We start from the raw sequence: 14,168 nt of genomic DNA, 5'->3' as shown, positions 1-14,168 counted from the left end.
AAAATAATTGGGGGGGAAGAGGAAATACCTTGTTCACAAAGTCAGAAAATAAAACCAGACTTCATAATGCAATGCTAAAGGCCCGGTCCCACTGCAGCGATAACGATACAATCACGACGCAAAGAGAACATTGCTCTATTGGTTGAATTGTTCCACGCAGAAATCGCACACGCTCATTCAACCATAAGAATGCAATCTCTTTGTGTCGTGATCGTGATCTTTTTCGTTATCGCAGTGTGACGATGCCTAAAGCTTAGTCACAATAAACTACAGGCCCGAGGCCTGTAGTTTAAGTGTCTCCTAGTTGCCTGTAAATATTTGACTGTGTGATATGGCCTGAAAGGTCAGGTCCAGAATTTACATTTTCCAGCGATTCCTATGCAACCATACATTTCTGAAACCGCCTCAAGCTCGGTTCATACTTCCTGCGAATGTGATGCGAATTGGACGTCACAACTCTGTTTTTGCTGCGATATTCGCAGAAGAGTTGAGCACAGCTCAACCCCTGTGACTTATGCGGATTTGTGACGTCCACATTCGTATCGCATTCGCAGGAAGTATGAACCCGGCTTTAGCTGTAGCTGAAAAGTCACTTGAGCCAAACATGGTTATAATGCAGTGTTCTCTCTTCACTGTGGTCTGCTGGCCAAAATGCTAGTTAAAGCAAGCGAGGACCAGTCACAATTCTCACCAAGTGGTCCAGCTGGCTAGTTCAGTGTTGAAAAACATCCCTATAAATAGATTGATTATGGACTAGTGAACATGTGCAGACTAGTAAAATGACAAGCTAACTGGGCCTGCTGGCGAATCACTGAAAAAGCTGAAGGGCAAATCCTATAATGGTTGCTGAAATCTTGACATTTGTTATGTTAATTATTTTTCTGACTCAATGTAGATTTACTCGATACTGTGTGCGTTGGAGCATTCTTTGGTGCAGGGTGAATTCCAGTCAATGACTGTCGAGTATGAGGCAGCTAATGTTATTATAAGGTAAGTTTCTACCCCTCCAGCCGCTGTTGTGTCCCTACCCCTATCTTTCTACCCTCTCCCATTCCAATAGCTGATCTTTATGCCTGATGTGAGATGGCACATATTTCCTCAACTACCAAGTTGGAAGTGAGGAAAAGCCATTGACAACTCCTTAACCTGGAGAGCATTGATCTAAAATACCAGCCGTCGATTTCACCAAACTCTACCTAACTTAAAATTAATCTTAGGACTTAGGACAGGTTCAGTTCCGTATCCAAATACGTAGGACGCATTGAACCCATCCTCAGTTAGGATTAATCTTAGCGTTGCGTGAAATCAGCTGCAGGTTCGTTTGAGATATTATGTTGTGCATAGTGTATATTAATCGTCTGCTCAGAACTATAAGGTCACTAATGGCAATTTAAAATTGGTAATGATCAAAAGGTCATTAAATAAAAAATGTGTACATAAGTTTGAAAAATAAAATAAAAAGTCAACAAATGAACATTTATTTTTGCCAAACAGTTACTTAAAAGACTGCTTTTGATCAGTAAACCCCAATTAACCAGGAGTTCCAAACTATATAAAAAGAAATTATCAAACCCATACACAATCTTCAACTCACCACTTTAGGTTAAGTAGCTGGCTCAAAACAAATCCCCCCCCCCCAAACAATTTTTTTTTTAATAATATCGAATACTCTGAACAGCTGCTTACTTACATCTTCATTCCTACCAGACTTCTAGAGGGACTCCCAGATGAGATTCCGACCCACGCAGCTCGTTGGGGTAAACTCCTCTTCCCTCTGGTCGTCCACTCTGCCCACAAGATCCGTGAGCGTGCGGCCTACGCGATGGAGCTCGGTCTACCAGCGTTGATGAAGCACCAGGCAGAGATCCTGCCCGGGTTGGTGGTAGACCTGAAGACGAACCTGGTGCCGGAGATGCTGAAGCTGTTTGGGAATAAATGCGAGATTCACGTCTTGAAGATGTGGAGAATCTTTGTGACTCTCCTTGGAAAGGTAAAGCGTGGATCAAGTTTGTGATATTTCAGGCTTTGAATTTCGTTCTTGAAGAGGCAAAGCATTTTTCCTCTGGTAAGGAGCACTTGTGCGAGGAAAATTCAATTTTTTATTTGAAGTTTGCAAAGGGTATCACTGCAAAAGCACAGTGCACCACAGCAATTGCTGGGGTTTAGTTCAAAGCCTGATATTTTCTTTAAGTTTGAATGCCCTTCCCTGTCCAATATCATTCCGTTCTCAGAATACACTTTCGTTCAAAATATCCGGATGTCAGACAAACTTTCTACCTCTTACGGGATCAGTGCATCGGCAACCCAGTTTACTTTACTTTAAAGTGAAGGGGTTCACCCATGTGTTCCTGGTTTGATTGGCTGCATAGTGCGTCACAGCACCTCGTTAACCATGAAATGGTGTCTTACACTTCAAAATGTATCTCAACAATATCTTGCAGGAAAATACTAAATGTTGAAACGTCTTGAGCGTCACTGAGTGACGAATATGAGAGCTATATAAGAAACCACAATTGGTATTATTAATATTATCTAATAAATACTCCTTCGTTGTTATTTTGAAGACACTGCATAAGGGAGGAGGTTTGATCAACTGTCTTCTCGGAGTAGTAGAGCAAGGGTTCAAAAGTGTCTCGTCTGACATCAAGAAAGCCTCCTTTGATTCTTGGAAGGTCCTCATTGACAACTTCGCCATCGAAACAGGTTCGTCAAGATGCTTCACAGCGTTCTCAGTGCTTAAATTTTACAATGGACGACAGTTCCGTCCGAGGCCAGTAATGTTAGTGTCGGGACCAGTAAACTCATGATGAGAACAAATTTGTGGTGTTCTTAAATACCTCACTCGTGTTTGTCTGTTAGCTTTGAGTTTGATAGAATCCCTTTCAATTATTTTTGACAAAGTGCACGTGACGCACAATCAAAACAATGTTCTTTTCTGTATCTTTGAAAACTAACCTTGTATTCTCAACCTCTTTTCCTCTCCTAGATGTCCTATACAATGCAAAGAGATTGAAACTCATATTGCAACCCCTGAGAGCGACCCACACTAAGCAAGAGGTTGTAGCCCAGGCTAAGCTGGACACATGGTGGTATCTGGTTTCCAGGCTAGGACCCAAAGCCGCTATGAACTTTGACCAGGTGGGTTCAACCATTCTCAATACAGGGACTCGAACAACTCTTTGTTAATTTTGGATATACTAAAACAAAATTCAGTTGGACTAACTTTCAAAGATTGTTTGTCTAAGCTTTTGTTTGCAACAAAATATGTTTTTACAATAAGACGAGAGATAAAATAATAATCTTAAACAAAAATAAACAATTACATTTTAAATTCCTCCCTGACATTAATGTGATCGTCTGTTTTTTGCTTTCTTGAAGGTTTGCGCTCCTCTTATACAGTTTGCGCTTGCCCTCAATACCAGCATAAGTGGAGCAAAATGTCCAAGCACCCCTCTGGTTTCAAATGGTGCAGGCCTAAGACAAGGTTTTACTACACCACTTCACAGAGCAGGTATGTACCAAATGAGAGAAACGGGGGTGTGTATCCATTTGAGCCTCAATTTGGATACAATGATTTAAATGGATGAGAAACAATGGTTTCTCTTGGATACTAACTCGAATAAATTTATAGTAAAAAATAATACAAATATAAACATCCTATCCTTTTTTTTTTATTATCAAGGACCGCTGTTTTCTATTGCCAGCCCGAAAACCCCACGTCTTAGCCTACCACCCGGTACACCTGGCAGCGCAACGCCCCCAGTGTTCAAGTCGGTCCAACTTCAGGGGGTGGAGATGCTGGCACGTATTCTGGGCATGCCCAGTGAGGCTGTCGGCACGGCGCCAAATTACAACTTCACAATAAGTAAGCTTGAACTTAAATTGTATTCGATTCGGGGGCACAATTTCAAAAAGCTGCTAAGCAGGAATTTTTGCTCAGCCCAGTTACATTGTACTGAGTACCAATGACAACGATTTTAAGATTATTTCCATTTGGCTGGTAACCATTTGCTATGAAGCGACTCTTTCTATGCTAACCAAGTTCTTGCCCTCTTGCATTTACAAAAATAAGTGTTTGAAATTATTCGGCTGTTGAATTTTTTATATCTTTTCAAGTTCTTTTAAAAAAGCTTCCTTTTTGCTCTCTATTTCTTCCTTTTTCTTCTTTACCAATTTTGAGTTTTGTTCCTAACTTTTCAATCCTTAGATTCACTGAGCCATCCAGTGATCACGTCATCCACAACTTTTATCAAATTGTCCACCACGTTAATCCCATTGGTGGGAGATGTCGTATGTAATCTGGGCGACCAACTCGAAGGTGAGTCTGAAATAATGCAACACAACCAGGGTTGAGAAATTTCGGACGTTTATCTGAATTCAGACTTTTTTAATGTCTGCCTGGTCATCAAATTTGGTTCTGGTGTTTTAAAAAGGCTTTTGGAATGTTATTTCATATTCCAGGTTAGATTTATATAAGAATGTTGTCGCAGTCTATGTACCACTGTACAGGGTTGACATATTTCAGTTTTGTGTCTGAACTCAGACTTTTTAAAGTCTGCCTGGTCAACCACAAAAACGCTGTCTTTTTCTCCGAGTTAAATAAGCTCTTTGGAATCTATAACTCTATTGGTTACCAAAATGCGGGAAGACCCCATTTCAAAGTACCTTCTAAGATATGGATCCCAGTATTAGACTTTTTTGTCAGCAATGACTCTTCTCTCGTCACAACATGGAGAAAATATTTTGAAAATAATTGTCCGCGTCGGACAAATTTGAAGTCGTGTAATTAATCAACTTTCAATTTGTCAACAGAGGGCCTGCTTTTCCAGCTTTGGTACTCCCTCGTGATACATGTCAGCGACATGGTCACCACGGCAACCAAGAAGGATAGTGTAGAGGTGCTGACACAGTTCCTGTCGAGCCTGCAATGCATTGTGGGATCAAGTGCTCTGCCTCCGCAAACGTTACTGGTGAGAAAAGTTTATATTGCTTGACAAATTTTGCTTGACTTGTTCCTCTAAGCTATAGTAGTAGTCAAAACCGATTTCCTACCTTACGCCCAGGTAGCAGTTGATAGGGCCCAATTTCATAGCGCTGCTAACGGTAAGCAAACTAAAAGGCATGCTAACCTTCCGGTGCTTACCGCACGAAAGTAAATGACGTCACAATGAAAATCCATGATAAATGCACAATATGGCCGCCCAATTTTTCTGCTAACCTGTGAAATACGCATTCACCTTGGCAAATCTTCCTGTTTCAGTAAAGCACGAACACTTGCCTACCGTTAAGCAGCACTATGAAATTGGGCCCAGGACAGTTCTTTTCAGAACTGAGAAGTTTCCCGAACAAATCATCTCCGCGTGAGTAGAATATGAAGCTCTCTACAGAACTCTACCTGTCAACTAGATATACACATGATGTTACTTCAAACCAAAAATACATTGATACCCCACCATGAGATGCTTTAAAGGAACACGTTGCCTTGGATCGGTCGAGTTGGTCTTTGAAAAGCGTTCTGTAACCGTTTATTGTAAAATGGTTAGAAATATATTGTAAAAGTAGAATACAATGATCTACACAAATATGCCTCGAAATTGCGTGGTTTTCTTTTTACCCTGTCGACTAACACGGTCGGCCATTTATGGGAGTCGAAATTTTGACTCCCATAAATGGCCGACCGTGATAGTTCGCGACGTAAAAGGAAAACCACGCAATTTCGAGGCCTATTTGTGTGGATCATTGTATTCTACTTTTAAAACATCTTTCTAACCATATGCATTTCATAACAAACGGTTTCAAACGCTTTTAAAAGACCAACTCGTCCGATCCAAGGCAACGTGTTCCTTTAAGTCCCAAAGACAAATATTCAATTGGTTTTTTTTTTTTGGAAAGAGCAGGAACCAACCAGAAGCTATTTGTATCTGATGGTTTTTTTAGCAAAGCAAATTTTGTTGAAGCATTTTTGAAATCATTTAGTCACCAGTGATGTATTTGAACGTAAAATATATCCTGACGTTCTTTTGGTGTGTTTTTTTTTAACGCAGAAATTTCTGGAGGCCGTCAGCAATCTGCCAAAGAATGTATTAGGTTCGTCGTCGTATCACACTGGAAATGCTGGACTGCTCCACGTAAGTTCAAATCTTGTGATAATATTTTGTAATGTTTTATACTCGGTTTATTTTGTACTCAGTGCTCTCCCACATTCTTTTTTGGGGAAAAGAAAGCTCCCTTTACATGAATTTAGGACAAGAAATTTAACTCTGCCACCGAAGTGATGGATTTGCAAAATATTTCCCAGGCAAATGGCTAGTGTTAAAAGGGGCTATTATATACAGCATAGTTATTTGGTTTTGACTTCACAGACATTTTTGCAACCAACCACCAAATGATGTGGCGTGTTTACACAAGTTAAACTAAATTCTACCCAGTCACTTTCCCTTGAGGTTTATTACTAAATACCTGAAGTCACAGGGAACACCTTAGGGGGAGGGGGTGTTCCCTCTCCTACTGCGTCCCTAGTAATTGTGTCGTAAACATGGGTGTGATCCTTGGCTATACAGCAGTAACAGGTTGATCGTCTTCTGACTGGGTTAGTTGGTTGGTAAGGCACCAGTTCGTTAGTAGTAGGTCACAGGTTTTACACCCTATGCAGTAAGTTTTTCTTTGTTCAACCCCCAACTGAAATAAATGTGAACAAATTGTTACTTTCAGGGAACACCAGCGTTATTTCTCATCGAACTGCTGCTTAGTCCAGGCATGTTAGTCAGAGCGACTGACGAAAGGTAACCCAGCTCCTCCGAAAAACAGTTGTTTTGAGGGAAAATGTAAAGATCGGCATACTTGTAGACCTTAAGTGGCAGCCATTTTGTGTCACTTAGGTGGGAAAATGTATGCTACAATAACTTATACATGCATGCAGAACATGGGACCAGTGTTGGCAGTCACTGGTACTCTCTGAAAGCATGTCACAAAATAATAATGGCAAGTTAAATTTAATTGTAATTGTTCAATTTCTGTCTGTATATTCAGCCCAATTGTTAGTCACTTATTTGCGATATTTGGACCAGCTATCGTTTATTCGGGTACTTGGCCTCTATTTTTAGTATTAGTGCTGAGTGCTAATCTATAGTAAGTGAGAAATTTGTAATGTTTTATTTTGTGTTTGTTTTAATGAACAGCACCGCTAAAATGGCTTGTTCCAGGACAACAAATCTTTGGTCGCCCCCTCAAAAGATTTCTATCAATTTTGGTGCGAGTCGCACAACATTTTTCTTGACAAGAATTGTTGTTGTTCCAAGAGTACAATTTTTAGCAGCACTGTGTCTACTTGGTCTACCTCTTTCAATAGTTTAAAAACCGTTGGTTTGTTTTTGTTATCCTTAAGGTTTTTCTGCGTGCTTGAGACATTAATCGACTGTGGATTGACCGTGCCGGGAACCGTTCTTGGGTTTGCGGGCTCCGTCTTTAATCTCGTCGACAAGGCGGCGTCTGACCTCGGCAATAAAGAGCTGCTCTGGAGAATCTGGAGTTGTATTGTGTATCCACTACTCGGCCATATTATTGAGGTAATAATAAGAAGTTCTTATATAGTGAATTTCACAATAACCGTCTCAATGCCAACAACATTCCTTTTATCTTTCTCAGCTCCCTGGAGATACAACCTAAGCAACCGTAGCTAGCGCTTCAAAGGCTTTTTATACACAATATCAACCTCTACCCTTGTTGGTTCACATTTATCCCCCTGGGTGAAGAAAGGGAATTATAGTAGTGCATCTTGCTCTAGGACACAAGTGTCATGACGGGGATTCAAACCCACACTCTGATGACTTGAATTCGCTGCTCCTAACCACTCTGCAATGATGTTTAATTTTATATTTGCAAGGCGAAATTTCATGGTTTTGCTTACCTTAATAATAATAATAACAGTATTTATATAGCGCCAAATTGCCAAAGGATACAAGGCGCTGAGAAAGAAGGGGGGAAGACAGAACAAAGATAAAGACGACCAGCTACGAAGAGGGAAAAGGGTGGGTTTTGAGAGCACGTTTGAAGGCTGGGCACATCGTACAGTCACAATTCTCCGCTTAAAAGAGTTGCGCCAAATTTGTTTCTTCTATTTGTTCACCGGTTACCATCTCTGATTGTATTGACAGACCAATGAAGTGAACCAGGGTGATTCGTTGGACCATGACTTCAGCACGATGTATGCCAGTCTTATGCTCCCAATTCAACGCCTGTTACTCAGTGAAACTGGTACCCTGCCACAGGTAAACCAAACACAAAAAGTGATGTTCTTCTTTCCGAGTTCCCTTTGTATTTTATTGTTTCAGAAATTTTGTATAACACTTTTGTTCTTATTTCATTTCAGATGACGACCAAAACGCTTCTGAAAACCTGGGCGGAATTATACCAGGCCTTTGCCCGCTGTGCCGCAGTGGTAACCACTGCTGACTCAAACCTTGGTTGTGAAGAGCTTTGCACAAAGATTGTATCATGTTTAGAAAGTACACCACTGGTATGTGTTATTTCTAGAGTTACTTTTGGGTCATAGGGAGATTTTCAAGCACAATCCCACTGCTGCCACCAAAGTGATGAAGTCACCCAATATTTGTCCATACAATTCTTCTAGTGTATAACAGGGGCTATAGACAACATAATTAATTGGTTTTGGACATCATGTACAAATTTTGCAACCAACCACCACCAAATGGTGTGGCATGTTTAGAGAGTTTAGAGTTTTGGGGCAAAATGTAAAGATCGGCATACTTGTAGACCTTAAGTGGCAGCCATTTTGTGTCACTTAGGTGGGAAAATGTATGCTACATTAACATATACATATATGCAGAACATGGGACCAGTGTTTGACAGTCACTGGTACTCTCTGAATGCATGTCACAAAATAAAAATGACAAGTTAAATTTAATGTTATTTGTGGAATTTGTGTCCGAGTCTTCAACAAATTGATTAACGTTTCATGACTTCAAGGCAGTGGACATTATAGGTAATTACTCAAAATAATTATTTGCATAAAACTTTTCTTGGTGACGAGTAATGGGGAGAGGTTGATGGTATAAAACATTGTGAGAAACGGCTCCCTCTGAAGTGCCATATTTTTCGAGAAAGAAGTAATTTTCCACGAATTTGATTTCAAGACCTCAGATTTAGAACTTGAGGTCTCGAAATCAACCATCTAAACGCACACAACTTTATTTGACAAGGGTTATTTTTCTTTCATTTTATCTCGCAACTTCGATGACCGATTGAGCTCAATTTTTCACAGGTTTGTTATTTTATGCATATGTTGAGATACACCAACTGTGAAGGCTAGTCTTTGACAATTACCAATAGTGTCCACTGCCTTTAATCACCATTATTTGTTTTTGGACCAGTTATCTTTTTTGATTTAACACAATACTTGAGCAAGCAAGTGACAGGCATGCAACTCTTCCGCGGAAACGCGTTTTTAAAAAAATTATTAGCGCAAAAAAATACATTCCGCGGTTAGCGCGATAATAAGACAAATGATTAGCGCTAAAAAAATATCCAAAATACATTCCGCGGTTAGCGCGATCTAAAGATAAATTCAACAATACATTGTAACGCATGGTCTGGCCTCTGCCGCGGCACGCAATCCATTCTACTGCAGGGTCAATCTAAAGCCCACAGCAAGCAAAGCGTACGTTTACACACTGCGTGTGGTCACTAATAGCCGTGTGTACGGTCGAAAAATCTGGAACAGTGGAACGCACCCGTGGCGCAGGCGAGTTGTGTGCTAAACAGCCTTGAAATGAGTCTAAGGTCGTGTCTTCGTCTGGTCCCGCTGTTTTGCAATAGTATAGTATACACGTGTTGTACATGTACATGTGTATGTGTGTGTGTGAGTTAGTTGCTAAATGTACATGTATACTGTGTGCTAGTTGTGAACAGTCGTATCTTCAAACGTCCGTCAAAATGACATCCAAAAGAAATGATATTTTAGAGCGGGACCGAGTGGTACCTGGCCAAATTAAAGCCATTGATAAAGGAGTAAAAAATACCTGGAAGTGGTTCTGGTTGGAAAAAAAAGATGTCGACGGTAAACTGCTCGCCGAAACCGTCCGGAAAGTGGACAAGCCAGGAATGGCATATTGTGTGATGTGCAAGACGGCAAGCGGGAACAAGTGGCTCTCACCGAACATTGTAAGGCGGCAAAGCATCGGCAGTTGATTAAGTTGAGGAAAACTAACTATTGTTTCCCAGGTAGTTATGAAATTTGCATAAAATTATTATTCCCCCCCCCCAAAAAAAAAAAAAAAAAATCTGATTTTTTTCTTTTTTTGGGGGGGGGGGAATAATAATTTTATGCAAATTTCATAATTACCTGGGAAACAATAGTTAGTTTTCCTCAACTTAATCAACTCCCGATGCTTTGCCACCTTAGAATTACGGTGCATACATAGGCAAGGTGTTTTTCCATGTTATTTTAGTTGTATAAAACACTTCACTTTGTCTTTGTCATACATGCTAAGACTGATCCTAAGAGCATAAAAAACCTCAACACTTTTTAGGGTACCATTGTGGGTCTCGAAAAGTTTCCTCTTTTTTTTTCATCGGGCAGTTGCATGCCTGAAGTGAACAGTTTCAGGAGTTTTATAGCTTTTTCTTTCGATCTTTCAGAACTCGCCGTTGTGTGTTGACTGTCTCGCTCAACTCCTTCAAGTAATCTTCAACAACTTTGACTTCTCTTCTTTTACTGGCAACACGACCTTCCCAAACGCCCACACCCCTGGAGGTGGCCGTGGACGGGTTCGACCCCTTGGTAACCTTACGGCAATAATCAAGCTGGTTGCCAAGGTAACTGAAGAGAACCAGCGCCAGCTGAAGGCGGAGCTATCAAAGTTCGCTGGACTTTTACAAGTAAGTTCTTTTGTCTGATTACTCTGTCAATCTTTAACATGAAAATAAATCAAACAAATCTTGATTCAATTTTAATTCAACTTGTCCAAATTCTTTCCTTTTGAAAAGAATTCTTTTATATGTTTTAATTTGTCAACCAGTTGCTGTTTCGACTGCTCGTTTTGTTATGGTTTTAGTTTTTGTTTAATGTGATATTTGTTTGTTTTGAATCCCTGTTTTTGACCCAGTGCTTATTTTCTAAACCTCGGTCTTTTCGTACCCCCCTTCTCCTTCCCTTTTCCGCCTTCTTAATCTTAAATTTGACATATCTGTTTGTAGGGGCATGTTTTTTGGATGGTTCTTTCCTTTTTGCTTGTACTTAGTCCAAGTAAACTTCATGTAGTGTCCCGTGTTGTTTCGGTTAATCAGGTTATTTTCATTTTGAGAACATTCACAAATATTTATTTTTGCATGCTAATAGACCCTAAGTGGCTTCAATCTTGTGCCACTTAGGTGGGAAAATTCATGCTACAGTAAACAGCATACTGAACTGGAACCAGTGAAAAGATCTGCTGTTTCCTTGACCAAGGTTTTCCTGCATTGGTATGCTACAATCGTAGATATGGGACCGGTTAAGACAGGTGCCCTGAACATAAGGTTCTTCCATTGTAACGAGCCAAAACTAGTTGTTGTCTGAGAAGTGAATTTGTATACTTACTTTTATTTACTCTCAATAAGCATTTCATCTAAGTTTTTACCATTTCGACTAAGCTTGGGCGATATCGATTTATTTTATTCACGATATATTGCCGATATTGCGATATTTAATCAATATATCACGATATATCGATATTCTGATAAAAACCAAATCGATCCGATATCAAAATCGTTTCCAAGTTAGTATCGCGATGGTCGATAATATCGTGATATCGCCCAAGCTTAATTTCGACATAAATTTACATTATTGTATTTATGTGTTGTATAACAGCATTGAAATAAATGTTACTGTTAATTTTCTTGCTGTATTTTCATCCCAAATAAATTCCATCCATCAATCAACTTCCACCTTTGCAGTCCTCCACGTCCCAGGAGTCCTTCACAACAGTTGGCACAATGGCAAGCATTTTCAGCACACTCTTCACCAATGTATCCCAGCCCTCCATCATGGCCGTTCTGCTGGACAAACTCGCTACGCATATCTCTGGTTTCTACAACAGCACAGGGTAAGTCGAATATTTGTTTGTTTTGTAAACATTGATGCACAACTTCATCAAGTTGTTTGGTAAATAGGATTTGAAACTTTGCATGGTGGAAGTACAATATGGAAAGGTTTGAAGTAACACCATGTAATGACTATCTCTAAAAATGAGTTGGGGTGGTTTTGAAAAGAATCCTTTGTTTCAACTTTTGTTTCAACAAAAAAACTTGCTTAGCTAAAATGGTTTATTTTCGTTTTGAGTAAAATTTACTGATATATATTCCGCATGCTTAGTAGACTCTAAGTGGCTTTAATCTTGTGCCACTTAGGTGGGAAAATGCATGCTACAGTAATCTGCACACTGAATCGGGAACCAGTGAAAACAATCACTGGTTCCTTGAGCAGGAGTTTCCTGCGTTGGTATGCAACATGTACAGTTGTAGGTATGGGACCAGCTATAACTGGTCCCCTGAATATACATTTCTTGCATTGTAACGAAACGAAACTATATTGTTCTTGGAGAAGAAAACACTCCCAGGTCAAAATTCCAGTTGAACCTAGTTAACTGGGGTCAACTGGTTCAACTGGATAGTGATCAAACTCGTACATTTTCCATATTAACCAACTGGTTTGGACTAGGTTTAACTGTGTTCAACTAGGTTGAAATTATAAACCAGTTGGTCTCTGTCCATTTTCCATATTAAACCAACTGGTTTTAACTGTGTTTAACTAGTTTATCAACTGGTTTCAACTAGTTCCAGTTAAACCCAGTTTAACTAGGTTCAACTGGAATTTCGACCTGGGCTTGGTTAGTTAAAATGGGTTGCCAGCCAAAAGGCTATGCATCTGAAGTAATTGTCACTGGTGCCCTTCTGATTTTTCTTCGCAAATAAATTATCAAAGTCATTCAAAATTTGCCGTCCATCAGCTCAATGATAGTGTGCCAAAATTATTTTTATTAAAGGATTTAGTTTCATTAGTAATCAGTTGATGATGACAAGGATTTACACAATTGATAATTTTGTTTTTCAGACCTCTAAAATCAACTTCCTACCCGACGTCGACGTGGCAGAAGTTAGAAAAGCTTTGGATTGACCTCTTGACCTCAATCCAGACTCGTTACAATGGGCTTTACGACTCTGCGTTTCTCACCGTCGTTTCCTCCCTGCTAGAGGTTGGCTTGATGCATTCAAAGCGTGCCGTTAAGAACCACACTCTGGTGTTCTGGAACGCTACCTTTGCAACCACAGACACGCTGGACTACCCTGAGAGCTTGAAGTAAGTTCAGAGCAGAAACACGCTAAGCACTGGGAAAAAGCTTGGTTAGCAGGAACAATTCACAAGCTAGGCCCAACTTTAAAAAAAACTCTTAAAGCAGAAAGTATCTGCTGAAAAATCTCTTCGCTGAGTTGGTGGGGGCTAGTCACAACAGTTTAAATCAAGCAGCATTTTGGCTGGAAACCCTTTTCTGTTAAGCAAGATTTGTCAGTGCTTACCAAATGTTTATCTTTGGTACTGGGGTTGAAGGCCCAAAACAATTTGTAGCTTGTCATGGCTGAGGTGTTTAGAGTCTGACTCAAGTTCTAACAGCCCAGTCATCAGAGTGTGGAATTTAAATCCTGGCTGTGACACTTACTTTTTTGGGGGGGGGGGTGGGGGTAAAAAACTCTTTATTATCATTGCTTCTCATCATCTTTGAGGATAGAAATTGTTGATGTGAATAATTAGCAAGCTGTGCGCAAATTTGGCTGCTGGTGCTGCATACTTTAAAGGAGTTGATATGGTTTCAGGAGTGCTGAAGGGGCAAATGAACGACTTGATGGTGTATTGTCAATCATCATTTTGGTACTTAATAATATTTATTGTTCATCCACTGTTGTTTTACATTTTATTGTGTGTAGCTTATAATATTTTTAAATTGTCTAGTATTGCTTAAGATTTTTAATATCTGTTAACAGCACTTTGACGTCGTTGCTTTGTGCGCTTTATAAATGTTGGTTAAGTGTTACTGTTATTCTTAGTAGTAGTAAGAGTGTAAAGGTGCTTTGACACAAAGTTTAAGAGCGCCTTATAGATCACTTTTATTAAACAGTTA

General features: G+C 39.8%; 1 protein-coding gene across 1 annotated transcript in view; it reads left to right on the top strand.

The window, feature by feature from the left end:
• The window catches only part of LOC117299937 (telomere-associated protein RIF1-like), a 28,693-nt gene that overhangs the window by 3,795 nt on the left and 10,730 nt on the right, over positions 1–14,168 (top strand). The window contains exons 6-21 of the mRNA XM_033783550.1: positions 896–990; positions 1,708–1,990; positions 2,565–2,703; positions 2,987–3,138; positions 3,379–3,511; positions 3,683–3,865; positions 4,208–4,318; positions 4,813–4,970; positions 6,045–6,128; positions 6,712–6,782; positions 7,385–7,565; positions 8,154–8,267; positions 8,369–8,515; positions 10,657–10,896; positions 11,947–12,098; positions 13,106–13,351. Of these exons, the coding sequence (XP_033639441.1) occupies positions 896–990; positions 1,708–1,990; positions 2,565–2,703; positions 2,987–3,138; positions 3,379–3,511; positions 3,683–3,865; positions 4,208–4,318; positions 4,813–4,970; positions 6,045–6,128; positions 6,712–6,782; positions 7,385–7,565; positions 8,154–8,267; positions 8,369–8,515; positions 10,657–10,896; positions 11,947–12,098; positions 13,106–13,351 (2,489 nt within the window). The remainder of the gene's footprint in view (positions 1–895; positions 991–1,707; positions 1,991–2,564; positions 2,704–2,986; positions 3,139–3,378; positions 3,512–3,682; positions 3,866–4,207; positions 4,319–4,812; positions 4,971–6,044; positions 6,129–6,711; positions 6,783–7,384; positions 7,566–8,153; positions 8,268–8,368; positions 8,516–10,656; positions 10,897–11,946; positions 12,099–13,105; positions 13,352–14,168) is intronic.

Source organism: Asterias rubens, chromosome 15 (assembly GCF_902459465.1).
Source record: "Asterias rubens chromosome 15, eAstRub1.3, whole genome shotgun sequence".
Classification (NCBI taxonomy): Eukaryota; Metazoa; Echinodermata; class Asteroidea; order Forcipulatida; family Asteriidae; genus Asterias; species Asterias rubens.
This window is presented reverse-complemented; position numbering and strand designations above follow the sequence as displayed.